The 25,161-nt window shown below is 31.2% G+C and overlaps 1 protein-coding gene across 1 annotated transcript in view; it reads left to right on the top strand.

Annotated features, from left to right (window-relative positions):
- The window catches only part of LOC136985320 (solute carrier family 35 member F6-like), a 50,806-nt gene extending 39,223 nt beyond the window's left edge, over positions 1-11,583 (top strand). The window contains exons 9-13 of the mRNA XM_067282579.1: positions 3,239-3,283; positions 7,437-7,617; positions 7,752-7,834; positions 7,910-7,952; positions 11,146-11,583. Coding sequence (XP_067138680.1) covers positions 3,239-3,283; positions 7,437-7,617; positions 7,752-7,834; positions 7,910-7,952; positions 11,146-11,354 — 561 coding nt within the window. The 3' untranslated portion in view covers positions 11,355-11,583. The remainder of the gene's footprint in view (positions 1-3,238; positions 3,284-7,436; positions 7,618-7,751; positions 7,835-7,909; positions 7,953-11,145) is intronic.
- The last annotated feature ends 13,578 nt before the right edge of the window (positions 11,584-25,161 follow it).

Genomic DNA, 25,161 nt, shown 5'->3' on the forward strand with positions numbered 1-25,161 from the left:
TTCCAAAATGCATGCAGGATTAAGTTTTTCTCATATACAGAGGCAAGGGAGATTTTGACTATAGACTTGGTATCGTTTCTGGAAATTCTGACCAAACTGGACAAACAAAATTCCTTGACACCTAACTCATTTCTAATAAAATGAGAAATCTCGGCAGACGGGTCTTCAGTAGTAAACGAGAAATTAAAGATAACAATATTACTCCTCATTTTTTCATTTATTAACTTATCTAATTGAAATTCAATCTTACCTCTCAACAGACCGTCATAACACCCTGTTCCAATTTTTCCATTTTGAGACACAATATTCAAGTCCTCCTTTAGGTCATCATATCTCTTCTTCAATATACTTAGTTCTTCCTTAATTGCACCCAAATCAACAGAGAGTTGAGAGAACTTCTCCTGTATTAGGTCGTACACTGCTTTAATGGTGTATTGCGGTTCCTCACCAAGATCATCCTCCGCAACAGCTGACAAAGTAAAATAGTCCTGAATATTTGCATCTCTTACTCCCACCGGATTCCGTTTTGATGGTGTTCCGTCTGATAAAACAAGATCCTCTTTAACATCATCAGTTAAATTACGTCTTTCAGTTTCACTAGAATCCCCCTTACGAGGTCTGCCTCGACCTCTCTTTTGCATATCCACCCTCTCGATGTCCGGAGGGGATCTCGATAACAGACCAGGGTTGGGCTCAATCCCAGAAATTAATAGTAGACATCTAATTAACTTTAAACCTAGATTATCCATTTTAAATTGAATCATCCAGTAGCTCTTCACAACGTCAGAAAAAAACCCAAGCACTTCAACAACACTTCAAAGTTGAAACAAAGTCGCCAACAGCATCGAAGCCGAGCCAACTCCCCCTAATTAGATAATCTTGATGTTAGTTAATTTACAATACCTATCATATTTAAGTCAAAATATAGTCATTTATTTCAAAATATAGTCATATAAAACTTTGATTTTATTATTCCAGTCTCATTCCCCAAAAATTAACTGGTGGTATTCAGCTCGCTGTCTTCTCCGAGACATTTTCTAAGCTTCTTTGAAAGTTTGACTGCTGTGAACTGTCACTGATAGCATTTATGGCCCGAGCAGGCTGCTGGACTTTATAGCCCATTACTGGGTACCATATGACCTGATGTTTATGCAAACGTTTGCATATATATATATATATGTCTGTCACCTGCAATTTGCATGTGGCTGTGTGCATTCCTTTGTGATTTTGCAATTTCACTTTTGAAGAGAGTTTTTTTCATGTCTAAAACCAAACAAACATTCTTCTTGCTAATTAAAGAATACAATTTTTGAGCTCTAGTTTTAATTACCTTCTTTTGTTTTTCAGTCACTCTAGGTATTTTGTTTTTATATGATTTCATACTTGGACACTGCTTATTCGTTTGAACCATTGTTTGATTAGTTTCACAATTTTCTGCAAAATGTCTCACTGATGTACAGGTAGGCTTCCTACAACGCGGTACCTTTACAACGCATTTTCGCTCCAATGCAGTTGGAAAAATGCAGAAATTTTCTTACAACATGGTACTTTTACAATGCGATTTAAGGTATTTAGAAACGAATTATCTTTCACATAACAGAAAAATCGCAACGGATCACATAAGTGCAGTAGAACTTGATGGAACAAGCTCAGATCTTGAAATAAGGCCAGTCAAACATTCTCGAACAACTATAATAAGTGATGACGAGGACTGAATTTGAGCATAACATTATGTTTCTTTTTGATTTTGACTTGAAATCATAATGTTTTTAGTTTTTATATGATGTTGAATTTTATTTAAGCTTTTTATGTACATAAATTTAAAAAATGATGAAAATGTTACACCATAAAAGGCAGTTTTTCTCTTTCTAGAACTGAATCCCAGTTTTTGTATTAAGTTGGTGTCTCCTATAACGCGATTTCCCACAACGCAGTATTTTCAAGGAATGTATCTACCGCATTGTAGGAGGCCTACCTGTACTATGATTTTTGGAAATGACTGATTATCTTCTGATCACCATATTTTTCACCAGAATCTGGCTTTTGAGAAATGGACGATATCTTGCATGCCGATTTTTAACACTCCATCCAATGTACTTGGGGAATTTCTATTTCATTCATTGTTTAAAACAACAGCACAGTTACTTTAAGAATTCCATTATCAGTTTTATTATTCTAATTATTTGAAATTGTTGCTTTGACAACAAACAAAATTATAAATAATAAACAAAAAAGTTTTCTGAATTTACTGATTTCTATTACAATCCTTAAATCTTATTTGTAGTTTTAAAATATTTATCTTTGAAGGATAATCCAATGAAGCTGAAAACATTTGATGTACTTTTATTTTGAGTTGGTTGATGATAAAAGCATTTTTACAAAAAAATCTGGTGGATTTTTTCATAAATAGAAAAAAAAATTTTGATCTAATTTATTTTTTGAAATTACAGTTTGGAATTATTGTATTTACTCGAATAATCTGTATCTTGAGTAATCCTCACATCCCATTTTTTAAGATACTGGATCAATTTAATTTATTACATACTTAACAAAGTTTACTAATTGATGATTGCAACACAATAGCAGCTTTCACACACTGGTTTGTAGCATTCAGTATGAAGCACTCTGTTTATAAGTCCACATAGTATTAAAAGATAAAAATACCAAGGAAAAAAAATAAGTTATTTGTATATCTGATAAAGACACATTATTATAATTTGAAAATTATTTATTTTATAATCAATTAACTTATTTAACTTCTAATTAAATGAAAGTAAGACTATTTTGCTTTTTCAATTTGAAATGAAGGTAAAGAGTACTAATAGACCAATAGCTTCAACTAAGAGGTAATATAGGTATAAAAGTTATTTACTGTCAGTCTTAATTGTATATTTAACTTACTTCATTTATCCTTGTTTTCACAAAATTAGTCACAGCAAAATGTGTAATAATCATTCTCATAACTGTTGACTATATTTATCATTAGTAAAGTAAGTAAAAATGTGTTATAAAAACTAATTGGAAGCTCCCTGGACTTTGTGGGTTGTATCACCAAATATGTTTTGACTAGACTGCACTGACTTTGTCACAATACTTTGGAAAAGTGTGTGCAGATTATTCAAGTAAATATGATATTTAGCAGCATTATTTGAATTATAAATATTATATAAATAAAAATATTACTGGATTAAAAGTAATTTTTTAAAAATATTTAAAATAAATTCAAATAAATTTACAGGTAGTTGGAATGGAAGGATTTTATGGATTTATTATAACAAGTTTGGTAAGACATTTTTCTTTATCCTTAAATAATATGTAAACAGTACAATGTTGTTTTGTTATGTATACATTATAGTTGATTGGCATTGCATTAAAAAAAGTTATAAATAAATATTTACTTAATACATCTGCACCTTGAGTAATCTATGCATCCCATTTGTTAAGATACTGGATTTATTACATACTTAACAAAGTTTACTAATTTATCATAACAAAATAGCAGCTTTCACACAATAGTTTGTAGCATTCATTATGACAGTACTCAGTTTACAAGTTCACATAGTATTAAAGGATAAAAATACCAAGGAAAAAATTAATTGTATATCTGATAAAGATATACAAATTTATGTTCACTTAATGCAATAAGATTAATAAAGTTTTGTATTAAAAGTTTATTAATCTTATTATATTAATAAAGCTTTTTTTCATTTTTTCTAGGCTTAATATTAGCTAATTGTGATTATTCTATTTAATCTGATAATTTAATTTTTGTGCATGTTTAATTATGATTTTTAGATTAATTTATTTATTTTGCATACTAGTACAACCATATGTGGAGAGAAATCATACAAAAAGTACCACAAATATATCCATTAATACAAGTCATAGATATACACAACCTACCAATACAATATGAGTAAATTCAATCTTAAACTTAAAAGTGGGAGAATTATCCAAAAAAGTAAAAAGAAAAGAAAAATACAAACTTATATAACAGTATCTTACTTAAAATGAAAAAAAAAATCAGATTAGTCTCTTATCCATAAATTGGATAGTGGACAAACCACCAAAACTAACCAGTAGTTAAATAGTCTGCAAACCACATCCCTGGGACACAATTAACATAAAATCACCAAGTTTTATACTATGAACCTAAATGGAAAAAGCCCCAAATTACTATTACACCAATGTTAGCAGATTAAAAATTTAACCTTTTTAATAAAAATAAATACCTTGAAGAAAGAATCTATATCAAGTTACCTTCACAAAATTATTAAAAATAAGGAACACTAAAAATATTTTTACATAATTTTTACAAAAAGGCACAAACTGCTATCACATGATATGCATCCAAAGACGAATCAACCATACTGCACAAATGCCTCTTATAAAATAGAAAAAGAAAGAATCTGATTAGTCTCTTATCCATAAATCAGATAGAAATTAAAATTTATAGGAGAGAAACTATCTGCTTCAATTTGAATTTAGTAGATGCATTAATTTCAGAACTATAATAATGTGAGAATTCAACCAATTAAGGGAGTATTTTAAGTAATAATTAAATATTTAAAGCAATATTTTAATCCAATTCCCGAGGAAAGGATGAACAAAAGGTCAAACGGGGAAAGGATGACAAAGTGAGAAAAACCCACACACATCCTATTTCTCCTGATTTCTTGATAGATAAAACTGATCAAATATCCCTCTAAATTGACAAGTATTACTCAGGTCATAACCTAAGTCCTGACCTTAGTCATTATAGGCAATTAGTCATGATAACAGCTGTCAAACAAATGACATTATGAGGTAAAATGAGTAATAATAATGGATAGAGAATATCCATAAATCATTGATACATCCAATACTTGGCAGCCCGTATCCACAAACCCCGGACCCAGATTGAACTTAGAATGCATTACATCAAAAATGACCTTAAACAGTTCTCATGCAAAATGCATATAAAAAGGGGTTGCACCTGTTTATCCGGGTACAGACAATGGCGGACAACAGCAGCTATAGAAGGACTCATCCCGCCATAAGCGTTGAGAAGTTCCCGCCGCCCAACTCCTGTCTCCCCCATGAAACCCGATGATAGCCAATACTACCTCCACGAAGATCCATGATCGAATGAACAGGATCTCGAGACATTAATCCTTTCTCAGAGGTATTTTAGCTAAACGGTTGTAAGCTCTCTCTCTTCGGGGAAACTTTAGACTATAAGTTAGACTAGTTTAACGAAACTAAATAAGGGGACGAATTAGTTCAATCCACTTCCTTTGCACCAGACTTCTGTTAATGTCAGTTTGTTTAATGTTAAACTACCATAATCAAATAGAATTGTTAAGTATCTATCAAATGTCTTGTTTAATTTGTTTCCTTTTTGTATGCTCTAGTTACATTAAATATGTTATGCTTATATTTAACTAAGTGTCATCCTTTGTGTATTGCCAACACCTTATTGATGACATCACTAACCCTCCCACTCGACTAAATTTCACACCATCCACAGACACCGTGAGCAGTCATCACCTGACCATCACCGTTAAAACAGGAAGAGTTAGACTCTCTACCCCCTGGTTCCTCACAATAATAATTTCACACAAACTGTTTTGTTGGAACAATACTGTGCAAAATATATCTTAAATATTTTTGATAATATTAATTTGTGTATGTATAAATATTTTTGTGTCTGTTGGTTGATTTTAAGACTACAAATCAAGAAAACCAGTTAAATATTATAAATTTAATAATAAAAAAAACTTTAAAAGTATTATAAAGTTTAAAAAATTTTAAATAATTTTAAAGAAAAAATATAATGGAGCCCCATTCCAAATTATTAATTAGTGCAAAATTCAGTAACTTTATATGAAAGTAGCACTACACAAAATATATTTTAATTTTAAATTGGTTAATGGTACAAATATTTGTCATTCTTTTCCTCATATCTTGAATAATATACTTAAAAAATTTAGTAACATTTTTGTGCTGCAATTTGAAAAAATTATAGACCTATAAATTTCCATTGTCATCTGTCTTTCCTTAATCTCAAGAACGGAGTTAGATAGATGAAAGATGAGACCCAATAAGGAAACCTTAGGGACCAGAGGCCCAATTAACTATATATGAACTTCTGATGCAAACTGGAAGTGATGTTATTTCAATTCAAAACTTTTCCCCTGAAAGCAGTTAATAGATGAGTGGCACAACTCCATTGCTAACAGGAAAGTCTGATATACAGGGGCAAGACACTACAGTACTAATTTGAAGTGGTGAGCATATATTTTAAATAAAATGTAATTAAAAATTGCAGCCCAGCATTGTGATAATGTCACAATAAATAATTGTTCATTGTTTTTCAATAGTGCCAGAAAGCATTGAATAGGAAATATTTCTTTATCTATATAAATAAAAATGTACATGTTCATTTGTTCCTAATAGCTAATCTCTGAAAGCTCTTCATCAATTGCTTTGAAATTTTGAAACAAAGTTGCATTTGAATACATGCGTTTTTATATAATATAGATGTTGAAATTCCTCCTTCCGCTGGGGAGAGGGCAAAATTAAGGCATACCGTGAAGAACTGGACTTCTATTATACTATTTTAGATGCGGTTTTTTGTTTTTTTGATTGTGTTTTAATAGGGTATGTCAAGAGAATGTACACCAAGAAGGAATTTTTCGAAATCCTTCCTGCGGGGGAAGTGTTATACATTTATAATAGATACATTTTGAGCCACAGCAATGCGTGGCGGGTACTGCTAGTTTTACGTATTTAAGTATAGGATGGCTCTAAATTTTTCCAATTTTGATATTTCATCACTCGCACTTTGTTTAAGTAACCACTTTGTCACTATGAAAGAACAAATTTGAAAGTTTGTATATGATACTAGATTATGAGGTTTGCCATCAGGCAATGCTGCATAGGTAGGTAAACATGGCATTTTTGTCAAGTTGAATGAGAGGAAAAACCTATTATCAAGAATTTTAATGGAAGTATAGAAAACTTTATTTCAAGAAAGTCATCAATTTTTTCTTATACTGTATAAGTGCCTGTGAGTGAAGACCATATTGAAACTATTTAGTAATTGTTTGTATGCAGCCTACAAAAATCTGAGATATGCATCAGGAATTTAATATACTAAAACAACTGTCCAGACTGTTGGAAGTGCCTTAATCTTTAATATTGCATACAGAATGACTTACAATGATTTGAGATCATTTAGCATCTTAGTGTTGGTTCAAGTGTAGAGACTCAATGGAATGGTTTCTCAGATCATCTGATATGGGAATATGCACAGACATAAAACATTAAATATATTTATTATATGTTGCATGTTTTTAATATAAAATATTTATTATTTATATGCATTCTGCTTTTTATCTTAAAATGATTTTTCATTTATAAATCTGGTCTTATTGTTACTCCATTTCTTGTAGGTTGTTTTGCCTATATTATACTTTATACCTGGGAATCAAGTTGGTGGAGTATATGAAAATAGTATTGATGCATTATATCAAATTGGAAATAATATGGAATTACTTATATTCTCTTTGTTATATTTAATATCAATTGCATTTTATAATTATTTTGGGTTATCAGTAACCAAGAATTTAACAGGTAGGGTAATAAAGTACTTAATTAAACCTGTTATTTAAATACACAAGAACATTAATTTAATGAAAATTATATTTAATATATAAATTTATAATTAATAAATATCATTTGAATGAAATTTTATTTTCTAATCATAGCTGTCCATAGAACATTAATTGATGCTTGTCGAACAATTGTTATTTGGATTTGTGGTTTAATAATTTACTATTTCTTTGATAAGGTAAAGTTTTTCAAATGTTTCTTTTATTATAATTGTTAATTTAAATATTAATAATTTTGTATTTATTATCTGTAGAGTTTTGGTGAACCTTTTGATAAAAGATATGGAATTTTTCAAGGTAATTTAGCAGTAAAATGTTATATAATTCTTAATATAATGTATATTGAAATTTATAGAAAAATAGTGATATTAATAAAACTGGTTAAAATACCCAAAACTCAAAAAATGAAATTACATTAAAAAATCAATAAAATAAGAGTCCAAAATGTTATATAATTCTTAATATTTCCACACTTTATTTCATTAAAAATAGCTCAAGTACTTTTAATGGTACAGTACATTACTGTCATCAAGCTAACAAATGGAAAAATAGAACAAAGAACTTATTCAAATTACAAATCAGGAATTTGAATTGAGAATAAACTAATAGAATATTAATGTAACAATTTTTTTTTATTCTGTAATTTAAAAGAAAACTTGTATGTTAATATTCTACATGTTTGTTCTCAATTCGAATTTCTGATTTGGAATTTGATCACGTTCTTTGTTCTATTTTATCATTTACTAGCCTAAAGATGACGGCAATGTACCATCAAAAATACTTGATACTTGATTACTCATACTTGATTACTATTAATACTCACTTGATTTTTGATAAAGTAAGGTATCATTTTTAATGCCAAAAGACAGTTTTGGACACACATTTTATTACATTTTGGCATCACGAGTACTCGTCTTTTTTTACATTAACGTATCAAATTGGTGATAAAATGATGAATGTATCTGTTATTTTTTTATTTTTTATTATTATAATTCAATATTATAGTAATAATCTATAAATTTTCTTGAATAAAATTACATAATTTTTGTAAAGATTTGATAAAGAAATAATAAATAAAATAGCAGATCAATTTTTAATCTACTTTTAAATACAAATCAATACACCTAATGTTGAAAATGTAATTATTTTACAGTTATTAATAAAGTTAAAGTAGTCAAAACTTATAACATATACATCAACCCAATTCACTTTTAGTGTCAAACGATCTGCTGAATTAACTATCTATTCTGATAAATAATCCAACAGATCAATTAAACATCAACAGCCAACCCATAACATATAAAGCTACCACCAACCAAAGCCAAAATTACTGGGCTGGAAATGGCTATATTAATTATAAATTACAAGATAATTTGCTATTAGAGTGTGGCGTTAGGCACCATCTCTTGCTAAATTTAATAATTATAAGGCACTCAACCAGCCGGGCTTGCGATGGCTGGTTGAGTGCCTTGGGAGGACGTGAGCGCTTGATGTATCCCCAGCCGGCATTGTAATGGCCGTCGATGGTCGTAGCTTATGCTTAGATATACTGGGAGGGGAGATTGGACCGAAGGTCTGGGTAGCATAACTGGTAATGTGTCTGCACGGTAAGCAGGAGTTGCGGGTTCGAGTCCCACTTCGGACCGATTCTTTTCTTCCAGTTCGGTCTAAATTTATTTAAATTATTTATAATTATTAAATTTAGCAAGAGATGGTGCCTAACGCCACACTCTAATAGCAAATTATCTTGTAATTTATAATTAATATAGCCATTTCCAGCCCGGTAATTTTGGCTTTGGTTGGTGATAATCCAACAGATCATTTGGTGCTAGTCAAAGCTTTTTCAATAATATAAATCATTTAATAGAAAGCAACATTTTTACTCTATTAAAAGTACAAAATGAATATTTAAGATTCAAATGTAATTAAAAAACGTTTTTAGAATCTACATTAAAAATTGATAATAGTTTTAATATTTATATTTAAGAATATAAATATTAAAACTATAAAAAGCAATAACCCTATACAGTTTAAAATAAAATTCCAAAATTTATAATAATATAAACTATAATTACTGAGAGTTAATATTATACAGTAAGAACCCTCTTAATGCAAGGAGATACATTCCTAGATGACAAAGCACTAAACAAAACAGCATTAAACCAGGTCATTTTAACACAGAGTAAATAGGGAAAGGGGAACACGTGACCAAAAATACAGATTTTACTTTAATTTTAAATTATTTTTATATTAATTTGAATAATAATATATGTTAAATAACACACAAACATATGCACACAGGAATGTAGAATTCATTTTTTTGTAATTAAGGCCCTGGCTCTTCTGAAATTCTTGTTTTTTGCAATAAAGTCATGTAGTTTCATTTGTCGCTTTCTTTTTCTTTCTTTAAGCAAATGTTGGTAGCAAGAGATTGCATCCAAAACACCTCTTCTTGCTTTTGCACTCCTTTCAAAATCTGGATCATTTGCTATAATTTGATCAACGATTTCGGTTATTGTTACTAAACTTTTACTAAGGAAATTTGTAGAGAAATTCTTTGGGTTCTTCATTTTTAGAATCACTATTTTCCAGTTCTACATGAATTCCTTGTTCTACCAGTTCTTGAAGGTCGTCGGCAGTAACGCTCTCACCAGAAACCTGCAGTAACTCCTCAATATTCTGCTCGTCTACATCTCCTAGTCCTGCTGTATCAATTAGGTTGACAATTTGGTCAACGATAGGCCCTTTCTTGTTGAGAATTCTTGGATATCTTCAGCCATAACTTATACACTTTGTTCATGCATTTATCAGTTAATTCTTGCCAAGTGAAGTCTTTATTGCCTATGGCATCCATGATGTTATTTTTTTTTCCAAAATTACACCAAACAAACATAGATTTAAGGAAAGTACAGCACTAAGACAAATTGCCACCTTTTGCTGATTGGTTTGTGTTTGGGAATAATCATATTATATACGAAACAATGAAATGCAGCGATAATTTGTATCAGTGTAAGTGTGTATCATATTTTTAGGCTTCAAGCAGAATCGAATCAGCATTAATCAAGGCAGCATTAAGCGGGGTCTTACTGTATTATCATTATACTGTAATTTATCAATTAAGTTTTGACTGAACTAGTTAATTATCATTTAATAAAAATGAATATTTGAAAATTCTTTTTTTTTTCTGAGAATATTAGTGAAATATTTGATAAAATAGTTATTTAAATTTAGTCTTCTATAAAAATTTAACAAAGACTTAAGACAATAAATTATGATCTCTTACAATGATTAGTTGTCAAGTAGAATTTTCATGAATTTGCAGTATGTGAAAGATAAATATAGCTGCATAGATATTCAATATTTGTATAGATAAATATTTGAAAATTTAATTTTTTAATTAAAATGTTTGTTATAAAATCTCAATTCATTTTGATAGTTTTCATAAAATATTTTTTCTATGAAGAAACTAATATACATTAAATTTTTTCAGTGGATGGCTTTCTGTTTTTAATTATGGGTACAGCTTTTTACAATGAAATTATTGACTTTCCTTTTATTCCACAACTCCGGAAAACGCCTGTAGAATCTTACCCCAGTTTGGTAGATTCTGGTATTACTTCAGTAAGAGGAGTTAATCATAATGATGATGAATCAGCACCTCTATTAGATGATTCTTATTCCTCTATTCAAAATGATTAACATAGTTAGTTTAATAAAATAAATTAGATAAATTTTTATAAAAATATTTTGTGCAAAGATTTTTCTAATATAATTGAATTGAGATATTTTTTTATGTGAATAATGAAAATGTTTTAAATTGATGTTGATAATGTTCCATAATTATAAATTATACAAATGTATATAAGATTCAATTTTAATACTCAGCATTGATAAATAATTTTCTTGTAAATATTTCGTAAAATATATCCTTTTTACAAGATAATTGTTTCAAGATATTTTGTTTAAAGAAAACATCATGTGTATATATATGTATTAATTTATTGACATATTTTGTATATTATGGTTTATTTGCAAAGAAAATACAAATTCTTTTATAAGATTTAAAGAGTTAGTTATAAATAATTGTTTAGAAAAATATTGAATACTTTGTTGTTCCAATTATGTTTGGGTCCTGGAAGAAAACTCAAGAAAATATACTTAAAAAAATGACTTTTTAAAATAAATCTTTTATTTACAATAAAACTTGTTAATAAAACCTGAATTTACAAGTACAAAAATTGAGCATAAACATTTCAATATTTTAAATTTTTGGAGGACACATTTCCTGTGAAATTTTCAATTTAAAGAAAAACTCCATGTTCAAGAAAAGATATTTACAGACATGCTTAACTAATACAGTGGGTTAAGTTCTAGTGATCTAGACCACAACCTTAAAGCAAATTGCATCTGTTATTTTGCCTGTCAGTGTATATAAAAGTCTAAGAATGTATTTATGCACACTTCTTAAATGTGCAATAGTGCTAGACCTAAAAAACAATGCAAATGAAAGAAAATATTAAAATCCCAAAAACACCCTTTTAAAAGAAGACAAGTGCTGAAAATAACAAACATGAATAAAATAGGAAAACATTAGTGAAATGCCTTAAAGAGAGGTTTGTTTGTATTAATTTAAATTATAAATATTAGCATTTAAAAAGTAATAATTTTATTATTGAAACTAATATCTCAAATACTATATAGTGGATAGGGTTTATCAAATGGGATCCCGGTTGTTTTTTTAACCCGGGAAATTTTTCTTGTTCCAGAAATCCCACAAATTTCTTAAAAATTCACTTTTATCTTATTTTGTGTTAAAGTTGAAGAAATTTTACAAATAGAAAGTATAATTAACTCATAAACTGTCAAAATAAATTTGTATTTATTAATTTTAAACCTACTTATTAGTTTTTTTAAATTTTTGCTCGTTATGGCATGTCACAAATGGTCAATAATCAATGCGTAGCTTATTTGTGGCAGGATTCTGAAAATTCTTTATTTGTCGGAACCCGTAATATCTGGAATAATTGTGATTATGCTGTTTTAGTTTTTAACCATGCCCAGTAGCTTCAATAACTGCCTAACGCCAGATTGTGCAAATTGGACAAAGATACAAACGAGTACGAAGTCTGCAAGTATGAAGTTTTTCTTCATAAACCTAATTATTAAAGACAAACGAACTGTCGAATTATCGGGCTACAAGCTTAATACCGTTATTAAAGCAGCCAAGGTAGACAAATCAACAGTGGCGTGCCGTCATTGGAAGCGATGGAAGCGCTGATTCCACCTTCCAATGACCTTTCCTTGTATTTTATAAAATATAAATTTTCATATTTTAACGTACTTTGAATTAATTAAAATGAATATTTTATTATAACTGCATTATGTATCTTTTACAAATTTCTATACTACATGTGAAAAAAAACGATAAGATTGCTATTGTATATTCGAAAATTCGGTGGCGGAAGGAATGTCGAAACCGGGTCAGTTTCTAATCAGCCAGATTATATAGGCATTAGCACATGCGGTTTACAGAGCACCAACCTCACCCGGTTTAGCTGGTAGAAGCGACACACGCGTACGGAGTCCAACTTTATAACCCGGACCGGTTCTGAGCTGTTAGCCGCCTGCCTGTCAACTTTCAAGCAGCCAGATTATAGGCATTGGCGCATGCGCTTTACAGAGCACCAACGTCACGGTTTAGCTGGTAGAAGCGACACACGCGTAAAGAGTACGCGACTTTATATCCCGGAGCGGTTGTGGGCTGTTAGCCGCCTGCTAGATATTCGGCCACCCTCGCCCGATTATGTGAATCATGAGCAGACTAGATCAACGGCGGGCAACCCGCGGGCCAGCTACGGCTGGCGAAAAGTTTCTATCCGGCCCGCGAGATCTTTAATAGATTATTAAATTGGAAAAATAACTATTAATTAGTTATTTTTCCAATTCTTTGTAATTTTCGAAAACGATAAAAAAAATAAATGTAGTAATTAACTTTTTATTTATTTATTTCATATTTGCAGACTAAAAAAATTACGAGTCACAAGAAGGCGTCAATTAACTACTACGGCCGCGGAAAAAAACGTAAAATTTATTCTGGCCCATGTTATAAAAAGGGTTGCCCACCCTAGACTAGATTTATAACAACCCAACCGATAGGAGTTTACTGGCATGTTTTTATGATAGTTCTGTATAGTTGACAGAAATTTTAAAAAACTCCATTAAAATATTTGATATATTTATTCTGCGTTTATTCCGCTCTCCCATCTTATATTACTTACGGATTTCAATGTTAAACCGGTGATATTACGATTTAGTATGTCCCATCTGTAAGGGGATGCAGAAAAAACGTGTACAATTCTAGTACAGTGTTAAAAATTAACTGTTACTTTGGCAGAATCATTTACAACCAAATTTAATGAATGAGACGTACAGTACATACAATGGTACAAAAAAAAGCTCTAGAATTTATTTTCCTTAAATTTACGATTTATATATCCGTTGTCATAAAAATTTGTCTTTCCACTGTTTTCCCAAGACTACAGATATTCAGGTACAAAGTAACTGGTTTCGACTTATTTCTACTTAAGAAGTGACTAAATAATTAAGAGATTAGGGAATGGGGACATAAATAAAATCCTGTTGAAAGAGCCCGAATTTTACTTCAACGAAATCTTAACAGAACCAATCACTCGCTCAGTACAGTGGAAAACTGATTTCCGTGTACACCTGGTATTAAAACGAATTAGTTAGAAAACGAATGACTATTAAGTTTAACATAGTTAGATTTTTACAGCTACGGTGAGAAACGTTTAAAATTTACAACAGCCCTGTGGCGTCCTTTGAGATATACTAGTGATGCGACAAAAGAGGCATTTGACATTGACCGGTATCGGCACCCTCGGGATTTGGCACGCACACACTCACTACACACCTACCTGGACCGTCACTAGTTCCATCCATTAGCTACTCGTATCAAGATATTTGACTAAGTGGATTGTTTTAAGATTTAAAAAGTAAAGAATATTTTATGTTATTTTTATGTACGTTTCTTTACAAAGCTATATTTTAATTATAATTTTCTTTAAAAGTATATTAATACAATCGAACAATACATTGTACCAGGTATGTATATCCACCGCACATTTTATTTCACCGAGTAAGTTTTTATAATTTATTTTTAATTTTAGCCCTTATATCGTGGCTAGCGATTCAGAATGTAATTGTGATATTAAAAATACATTTAGAGAAGTCTACAGTTTTTACTGGCTTATCGAACAAATGAATACGAATGGACCCTAGACCAGTGATTCTATAAGCGGCCGGATGGCCGAGCGGTCAAGGTTAGCAGCCTGCCGCCCTGGGCAACCGGGGATCAAATCCGGACGGGTCGAAAAATCCCCAGGAATTTTTCGGGGGGTGGTCCGTTAGGATATGTCGGTCCCCGTCCCTCACCACCCGGCCGCCCCATTGTGGGCCTGGCCGAACCCATAATGGGCTTGCTATAAGAGGCCCTCTTAGTGCCCACTGGGCGGAAAGAGTTTAAAAAAATAAAAAATAAAAAAAAAGACCAGTGATTCTTAACAGGGGGCCGCGGCCCCTGGGGGTCCATGAGAAGTTTGCCGGGGGCCGCCAAATTATGCAAAATTTCCTTCAGAATATAATAAAAAGAAAATTGATGTATAATCCGAATATCGTATTGAAAAGTGAAATAAGAAAGATAAAGTTTTCCTATTTAGTTTTTATTTATTTATTTTGTATTTCTTCCTACATACAACTTTGTTAGTACAGAAGAAATAAATGTAAATATGCTACTTACACCGCAGTATTTACTTCTTTTATTCCAAAGCAATTTTAAGAAACTATTAATGCTTGGAATTTTAAAAATAATTAGGAAAAATAGTAGGCTTTAAAAATTTAAATATTTTTGCAAAAGTTATGCAAAATCCTTACGACAAGTGGGCGTTTTAGTTTTAGTTTAGTTTTAGCATCGACATTGGATCGATTTATCGACATGTTTCTTATTTTATTTTCTGTTAAAAATTAATGAGTTTTCATGTTTAATTGTGAAGTTTGAATGTTATTTAAATAGATAATGAAATAATAAAAATTATAATTTACATTTATTATATAAAAAATAAAGCAATAATAAAAAAATCAATTTATTATAGATAAATTTTCAAATTATCAAATATAAATTATTATTAAAAAATGGGGGTCACAAAAAAATTGTGAAATATTTGGTGGGCGGCGTGTATAAAAAGGTTAAGAACCACTGCCCTAGACCACCACTGACGCGCAATTAACTGATTGCCCCTGGAAGTCGGCTTCTTACAGAAACACAGCTTCCCTGTCATCAAATGTGACGGCACGCCACTGCAAATCAAGAATACTAGAGAGCAAAAGAAGTACAGTAGAGCGTCGATAAGTGGAACCAATTGGGGACTGGGGTCCTTCCAGTTAATGATTTGTTCCAGTTTCCGACTTTGTACGAAAAAATACATTAGCCTGTCCGATGTTCAAATTTTTCTCCGTTGCGTATCGCTTCCTGTTGAATTTTTCTCCGTTGCGTGTCGCTTCGTGTTGAATTTTCGTCGATTTTAAGCCTAACGAAAATTTTATAATAATCATCGAGGCTATCGTATCGTTAAAAATTATTTCTGCATTTTGTACAAACAAAATAAATATATTGAAGAATATAAAAACATGAAAATTATACTTTAGAAGTAAATTTAGTATCAAAAACATTCGATTCAGCACGACACAGTCCGACTGAAAATCGTTCCACTTTCCGGCCATTCCACTTACCGACGTTTCACTTATCGACGCTCTACTGTACTACTATCTCGAAAACGAACTAGAAATCCTCCATGCTACACGTGAAAAAACATATAACATCTGTTTTCTCTTGAATGCATTAAACACGATTCCAATCACATTGGAAAGGGCATTCTTAGTAGCAGGCTTTTCATTAGTTAAATAAGAACCAGATGGAGTGATTGGAGTATTGACCATCTTTGCTTTTTAAAATCTTATTATAAAATTTTCCAATAATTTTTTGTATTGTGTTTTATTTAAAAACAAAAATTACTTTTTAAGTTAGAAAGTTGATCTAAGTTGTTTTTTTTTTTTTTTTTTAATTTTCAACTCAATTCAAAGCATTTTTTCGTTGTTGTTGTTTGCAGTTTCCAGCAAACTTTAATAAATTTTTTCTATTAGTGAACATTTCTACGTAATTCAAAGATAATTTTTAAACATATATCTTACACTGCATTATTAATATGGTTTTGGAGGTTGCAGAACGTATTAAATTACTTTAAAAAACGAAAAATAATTATATCATTTGATTTCATATTTTTGCATATCTTAAAAATAATTAATTTTGTCCCGGGATCCCGGGAAACAGTTCACTTTTATCCCGGAATCCCGGGACAAGCAAAAGACCGGGAAACGAGAAACCCTAATAGTGGACTATCAAGAGATTTTCTTTTTAGATATTGCCTGTTTATAATGTAATCCTCGTGGTACTGTGCAGTGTGGATGGAAATAAATCTTGAACAGGTATCTTTTAAATTGTAGATCATAATTAACGTAGAACAAATTCGCAGAGAAATTGACAACAGATATCTACATATTTTTATGTATGGCTGATGAGGGTCTTATGTACCAAATTGCAAACTAGTAATAAAGTTGCATTTTTATGATAGAAGTGTTCATTTTTGATGTTACCAGTAGCAGTGTGATAAATACTATAGTAGATATAACAGACTTGAGATATTAGTTTCAACAATTTTCGAGCTAAGACTTTCATAATAATTTTATTTGTGACCGCAGGGTCGGCACCTTGTCAGGACTGACACCACTGTGTCTTCCGGACACGGAATGGAGGCGGATGGAAACGACCGGAAGAAGTACACTCCACAAATTAACATTTAACGAAAATACCCGTTTATTGATAGATATTAGCGAGGTTGAGGCCGAAGTTTTCAACGCGAAAACGTGTACGTCGGGCGTTCAGCGCCGCTTTCCTGTAAGCCTAGAAGTTTGGCAATGGCTTTTGGAATGTCAGGGGAATCACGATCGACATTCCAAAGGCCATTGCCAAACTTCTAGGCTTACATGAAAGCGGCGCTGAACGTCCGACGTACTGTACACGTTTTCGCGTTGAAAACTTCGACCTCAACCTCGCTATTATTTACAAGCTCTACGATAATTTATAAAATATTGTTTACAAGTTTTACGATTATTTCAGAAGCTTAGTACAATGGCTAAAGAGTATTTTGGACGCTTAGCACAATTACTAAAGGGAGAGGGATATAAAGGGATAAACCTAACGCAACCCTGACCGGGAGAGAAAGAGCTCACAGTAAGTTCGCGAGATGATAATACCTTAAAACACTCGTGGGTTCTAGATGTATCGATGCACAAATTGATGAAAGGTCGGCAACGGTCAGTTCGGAGGGTAATCCTTTTTTTTTCCTCGTCTTGAGCAGCGGCGAGGGGCGACGGTTGAAACGGCGGTTCGGAACACACAAGTCACTGATAACTAGATGACGGCGAACTCCTTTGTCGCGTCATCGGACCTTCTCTCTTATTTGGGGTCCTCCCCTCGCAACTCTTGTCCTATTTTGGTAAAATCGTCCTCCACGTACAATGGCGATTTTTGCATTTGATTCCTGGTGACACATTCGATGTGTCACCCCGAAACAAGGAAGCAAGTCCGTGGGAAAGGATATAATCATATCCGTATCGATCTTTTTTTCCTTTCGAAAGATTTTTTGAATAAAATTTTTTTCGTCAAGTCCGACCTCTCACATATTACTTATAATTGAGTTGTGTCAAAGATCTGATGTTATTTTACCATAAGAATAATAATATTTAGCTCAGCGATGGAGAGTTGTATTGAGTTTGGCTATACATCCAGTTTCCACATTCCTATTTTAAATACAGAAGTGTGGGAAAAGCTTTTCAACACAGTCGTAAAATGGAATGTATATTGTGTAGATTAACTTGAAGTGTCTTTTACCTGAAGTAATTATGTTCACGTTGTTGTTGTGTGCATAATCATTTTTTAATGTTTTACCGCATATACACATACTGTATATGCGGTAAAAGTGATCAATCGTAATTATTCATAATAGCCGGTTATTATGCATAATCACCAATCATCTTGGTGAGTTTGATAAATTTCTCATTTTTACCTGGCTCTGTTATCTTTTATCTATTTTTACTTTCCTGGCTCTGTTATCTATAACAGAGCCAGGAAAGTAAAAATAGGAGTCCATGACTTCGTTTTCGATATCCAAAGGTATTACAGTAATAATGTCCATGCTATCTGATGCGACGAGCACATCTAATGGAATTTAGGCCTAGGGCTCAAAAATTAAAACAGTATTGTGAGTATTGCGTGCTCCTAACGGAAAATAGACGCGAAAAACGAACAAAACACAAGAACAAACCAATCGATGTTAATTGCTTTGTTCTTAGATCGTCTCTCCGTACCTGGCCAGTGCAAGAATTGTGTCTCCCATGGCCTGCAGGTACGAGGATAGCCTGTTTTGTGGTGGCAAAACTCACCTGTCCGCGTCTGTCAGGTACCGTACAAAAATCGCCTCTTCTATGCCTAACAGATGCAGGGATCGCTTCTTTCCTTCCGGCTCCGCTTCAATTCTATCGCGATAGGACAAAGTCGCTCGATGTCCTAGTAATAATTTAAACTCTTAACTACGGTACGATATTATATATTAATTTTTTAAAATAAATGCTGCTTTACTTTTGTTCAAGTCAATCTTTCACTTCATATCTTATTTTTATACTATTGCTATTCTTTTAAATTCTTTTCTTTAAAATGCTATTCTTTTAATATTAATAAAATAATATAGTATTTAATAAGTCTTCACAATTTCTTGGAGACTCGATATTACATTAGAAGACTGTAAACACAAAACCTTCGTCTTTGATATATTCTTCTGAAGAGAGCTATGGTTATCTGGGCTACAAAACAATAGATCAACAATAGGGAAAGTAAATTTTTTAATCGTTTTTTTTATTAAAATCACCATTCTTTTCCATTAATTTACTACCTGTCTAAACAAAATTTTAAAAACCTTGCTTAAACTTAAGTTTATTTTTTATTGTGTAGAATTACAAAACTGTATAGAAATTACATTGAAATTTCTCAAGCAAAAATGAGTCAGCTAGTTAATAAATATTTTCGTTTAAAACACAGATCAAAATTTGTAGAATCATTTACGAAAGAAATGATTTTAAAAATGTGGTTCCGAAAATGATTTTAAAATAAAAAAGGTATAATTACACAATATTGAAATAAAGAAAAATACAGATTTTTAATTCATTTGTTTAAGTATGTTTGTTAATTACAAAATGATGACAAGTTACTTCTTTCTTTTAATGCATATATGTATGTGAAGTTCGAAACAAAATTTTTATTTTAAATTTAATAATTTCACATTATAGTTATATGCAACCATGTAAATATTATATTTTCCCTATCGTGATTTAAAGCTTTTTTTCAAAATTCTTTGGTCAGCTTCATCCTAGTGATGGGTTCAATCGACTGAAAAGGCAATCGGTTTTTTTCAATCGGATTAGTACCGTTTGTAAACAGTTCCTTAAATATATTGTTTAAATTGATATATCGTTTATTATAAAATAGAAGAAAAAACATTTTATTGAAATTATTAAAGTTAGCATTTTAAAACTGTTGCTAACTTCCTCTTTCAAAATATCACATTAATACAAGTGCAATATTTGTATATTTTTTAAATATGTGAGAGTAAATATAACATTAAATACACAGTAGGAGCTCACAACAGAATTAATTTTGTAAATGTTTTTATTAAATTTATCATTCTATCAATTTTTCTCACTCAAAACACGAAATGACTGTTATCAATAAATTAATAATGTGAGTGCGATTGTCGTCCTTCGTGGAAAAGATCCAAGAATCCATAAACTTATTTCGAAGCAGCAACTAACTTCACACTTATTTGTTGAAATTAAACAAGTGGATTTTGTATTAATAAAGTAAAATTAAATGGAACGTTTGTGATCTGAATGAACGTTTCTATAGATGTTTGTATCGTTAAAAAAAATTATGATAGTGGTCCGTGCAATTCGAAAATTGTGGTTGTTTGGTTAAGTTATGGCAACGCAACACTTAGGCGATCTGCCTAGGGGGGGATGTCTTCCGGGAGATCTTTTTAAGGATAACTGGCTCCTATTTAGGCGTTACAGACGTGGAGAAAACCCGGAACTGTACGCAGTGGCGTAGCTACGGTTCTCCGGGCCCGGTGCGAAACCAGATTTGTGGGCCCCCGAAACCATTTTTTGGGTCTTTTCTCTTGTGATTTTGGGGCCCCCATAGGCCTATCGCTTTCCAGGGGCCCGGTGCGAACCGCACCTACCGCATCCCCCTAGCTACGCCACTGACTCTACGTGGCCTGCCCATCCGAGCGAGGCGTGAACCCACGACCGAACTTCCAGTGTTCAGGGAACGAAGACCGCTTGGCCACTGGTGGGGCCCGAAATTGTGAGTTTAGGTCCGTGATGTCAGAAAGGTTAGGGATGGCTGACTTAGATAATTGACTACTATTCGAACCGGCTTAGAAACCTAGAAATTTTTTTCTTTTTGTTTTATTTTATTGCAGATTGATTTCTCGGAGTAGCCGACGTAATAAATAAATGGATTTTTTATAAATTAAGAAAGCAGTTATGGTACTATTCTAGGTAAAAATTTTAAATTTTAAGATAAAAAATAAAGAACAGATCGATTCTAGGCGCGAAATATTGCAATCTGAAAAAATCCTTATTAAATTATAAAACTGGTAATGTAATAATTGATCTACTGTTTTAAACTTTATTATTTATTAAAATAATAAACTGAACATATTAACATAATTTTAAATATTATTTCGAAGATTGTAAATATTAAAATGATTATAAATTTTTATTACAACTTTTTATTTAAAAAAATTAGAGTATCTAATTTTTCTGGTTTTATTCAACTTCGCCTTTCATTCACTATCTAACCAGCTTTCGAGAATGTTCTTTGAAGAGCTATCGCGCTTAAAAAGTCGGTAAAACTAGCAGGAAACACCACCTTAAAATTGAAACTCTGAAGTAGATGCCGCTTTAACTAATTTCTAATTTTCGGATTTGTTTAATTAATTAAAATAAATGAAATCATATAATAATTTTTATTCTAATTTAATACAAATTTATAAATTTTAAGTTTTTTGATCGAAAATATTTTTCTTATATATTACTTCAAAAATTTTTATTTCTATAAAAGTATGTCAGAACCGACTGAATCAGTCGATTCTAAGAAGAACAATTGAATAATCGCTTTTTTACAACCGAAGTAGTGCCCAACACTACTTCATCCTAACATCCACGTTTATGTCTTATGTTGAAAACCTGCTATTACTCTTTCACAATCATCGCATATTTTAAAAATGCTTTGTAGTCCATTAAAAAATCCGTAAATTTGGATGACTTGTGATTTATGTTTATATATATTTTACCAATATTTATTTTTAAAAATTCTCCAAGTCGAATTTTTAAGTTTCTGTCGCCTATTTGACTAGCGCCCAGCTATCGCGTACTTTGTCTAAGTACAAACACAGCTTCTTCAATAAAACTTCATTTAGTTTCTCCTCCTGCATAACGCAGCATAAGGTAATGTATAACTTCATTTTATTTTGTTAAATATGTATAATAGCTGTTTGCATTTAACATTGCATATATATATGTTACTGTGAAAGACCGAAATTAGAGAATGTCAATATTCTCCGGTGAATGTCCACACATACAAAATACGTCGGTGAAAGACCGAATATTTGGTTATATTATACATTCGAACAATCGCCGGGGTATGTTGACAAACACAGATAAGCTTTGGTGGAGGTCGAAACGACACCCGAGAAGCCGATGTCGACAGAGAGGCGAAAGTCTGTCACCAAATCTTTTGTGGGTAGCCAGAGGTAAGACAAAGTCGTACCTCTTTTCCTGGCAACGGTTTGGTGGAAACTGCTCACTTTGTCGCTGGATGGCGTTTTAGTTCTTTTGATCCCGTGAGGTGGAGATTGGTTTGTCAGCTTTATATCAGTAATCAGTTCGTAATTTGTGAAGAAAAGTTACTTTCCATAGACGAGATTTCTTCTCAAGAAATATCGCTGAAAAAAGCAGCTGCAGCTAATTCGAAAAGTGAAGGGCAAGACTATACACGCTATCATTGCAAAAAGAATTGTTCCACGAATAAATGCAGTTGTAAAAGCAAGGGACTCTTGTGCAATTCAGAATGCCATAACAGTTTAAGTTGTTGCAATAAATAAGATTGTATAATGTTAATCACATAATTTATGTGTAAGTTTATTATTGCATTATTTTCTTTAATGATTTAGAATGTACTGTTTGTTTTAAGTTTAATAGTTTATTTACATGTGCTGTTACTTAAGCTTTCTTCTATTTTGACATATAAAAAGTTGAATTTTTGTCTTAACGTAAGAAAAATATTTTTATTCATCATTCACCATCAATTCATGCTGAATGCCGATATTTGCCGGTGTAAGTGAGAAACAATGATATTTAGCAAATATTTCGTGCATACACGAAACGACTGTGTGAATGCTGACATTAACCGGAGAATGTCGACATTCGCCGGATATCGGTCATTCACAGTAACATATATATCTAAATATAATACAACAAAAATTCCATTCTAGTATATTATAATTAATCAGCTTTAAAGTATGAACTTAAAACCAAAATTTAACCAGATTCAAAGTAGGAGCTTTGGACGGCATTGTGACGTCATACAGCGAGTATTCTGGCCTGGAGATAACGATGGCCACGAATAAAGCATTCATAAAAATCGTTTTATAGGTGTTAAAGTAATTTCTTGATTCATGTCGGTTATTTACTTTTGGGTAGTTAATCTTTTATCTAAATATTAGTAGTGAATGATTCAAAACTAAGCGGAAATTGCCAAATTCTTTCTTTCTTGATATTGCATGCAATATATTTACTTGTATATTTTCCTCTGTAATAATTTTCCTAGAAGTGCACTGTTGCTTATTATAATTATATTAAAATAATTTCCAAAATTTTTATTTTTCATCTGGACTGAAGTCTAAATAAACTTCAATATTTTGATGATAATTCAATATTGCATTCGTTAATTTGTCAATTTATGGACACATACAGGTGATGCCACTGCACAAATTAATAACTTATAAATTGATTCTTTTAATTCTATTAGAACTTTTATTTTTCTACTTAAAAAAATAAAAAGACAAATAATAATTCAATTACATGTAGGCTTAAATATTATAAAATAAAAAAAAATGAATTGTAACTTTTTCAGTAAATTAAAAGTTTGAATCGATTACATAACATTACAAGAGAACAAATACAAATTGGAAAATATATCTGCAGGCTACAGTAATATTACAACTCAGTTGTGACAGTTTACAAGCATTATCCTTGAAGGATCAAAACTCAGGTTTTTAAATAATACACTAACAAAATTATTCAACAAAATCTGTTGATGAAATTTCTTATATGATATTTTAAGTACAATAAAAACAATAATAAACAATTTAAACGAATGAAGCAATACGTTCTATGTTAAAAACGTCATTCGTCGACAAACATCAATTCAGTTTTTGACCAAATTTTTATTTTTTAAAAACTAAAGTATCTAATTCCCATTCCTTTAAACTTCTTCGAATAATTAAAACAACCATAAATAGATAACCGGGTATATTTTTTCTAATGTACAGTACGTCCAAGACAAAACAAACTCAGAATTTGCATAAGATTTATTAACTATATCACTCTACTCCGAGAACGACGCGCAAGACTGTATGAAATCAAGCCAAACAATAGCCATATCTTTATATTTCTATCATGGGTCTAACCACTATTCTGCTGTTCCCTCTTAGTGCCCACAGGGCGGAAAGAGTTACAAAAAAAAAAAAAAAAAAAAAAAAAAAAAAAACCACTATTCTGCTCGATAGTTGTAAATAGTTAATTCTTTATTGAAGTCCTGGGATATTGGTTACCCCTTTTTTCCCTATCTTTTTTCTTCAATGAATAGTTCAGAAATCGTTAATCTAGGTTGACAACTACCAACTTATGTTTAACCTCCGCCCATAATTATATTGAATTTTTGAATAATTGGCTATATTTTCCTCACGCTCGCGCGCATACAAGATTCTCTTTCCTTATCTTATTTGAATTTAAAATGCTTTTAATAACCATTTTTAAATATCTATTTTATTTTCAATTTTTACTTGTATTTATTTTTTCAACAAATAATTACTGCAGATAGTACTATCGTTTAGCAGAATTAATTAAATTGAAAAATTTTAACATAATAATTCTTAGAATTATAAAGTAAGTGAGTAAATAGAAAAATATTCTGGAAAATGAATATTGCGTGGGCCTACGTATATAATTCTATTTTAGATAAACGCTTAAAAGT

This window comes from Centruroides vittatus, unplaced genomic scaffold (assembly GCF_030686945.1).
Source record: "Centruroides vittatus isolate TY-2023 unplaced genomic scaffold, ASM3068694v2 contig_958, whole genome shotgun sequence".
NCBI classification, from domain to species: Eukaryota; Metazoa; Arthropoda; class Arachnida; order Scorpiones; family Buthidae; genus Centruroides; species Centruroides vittatus.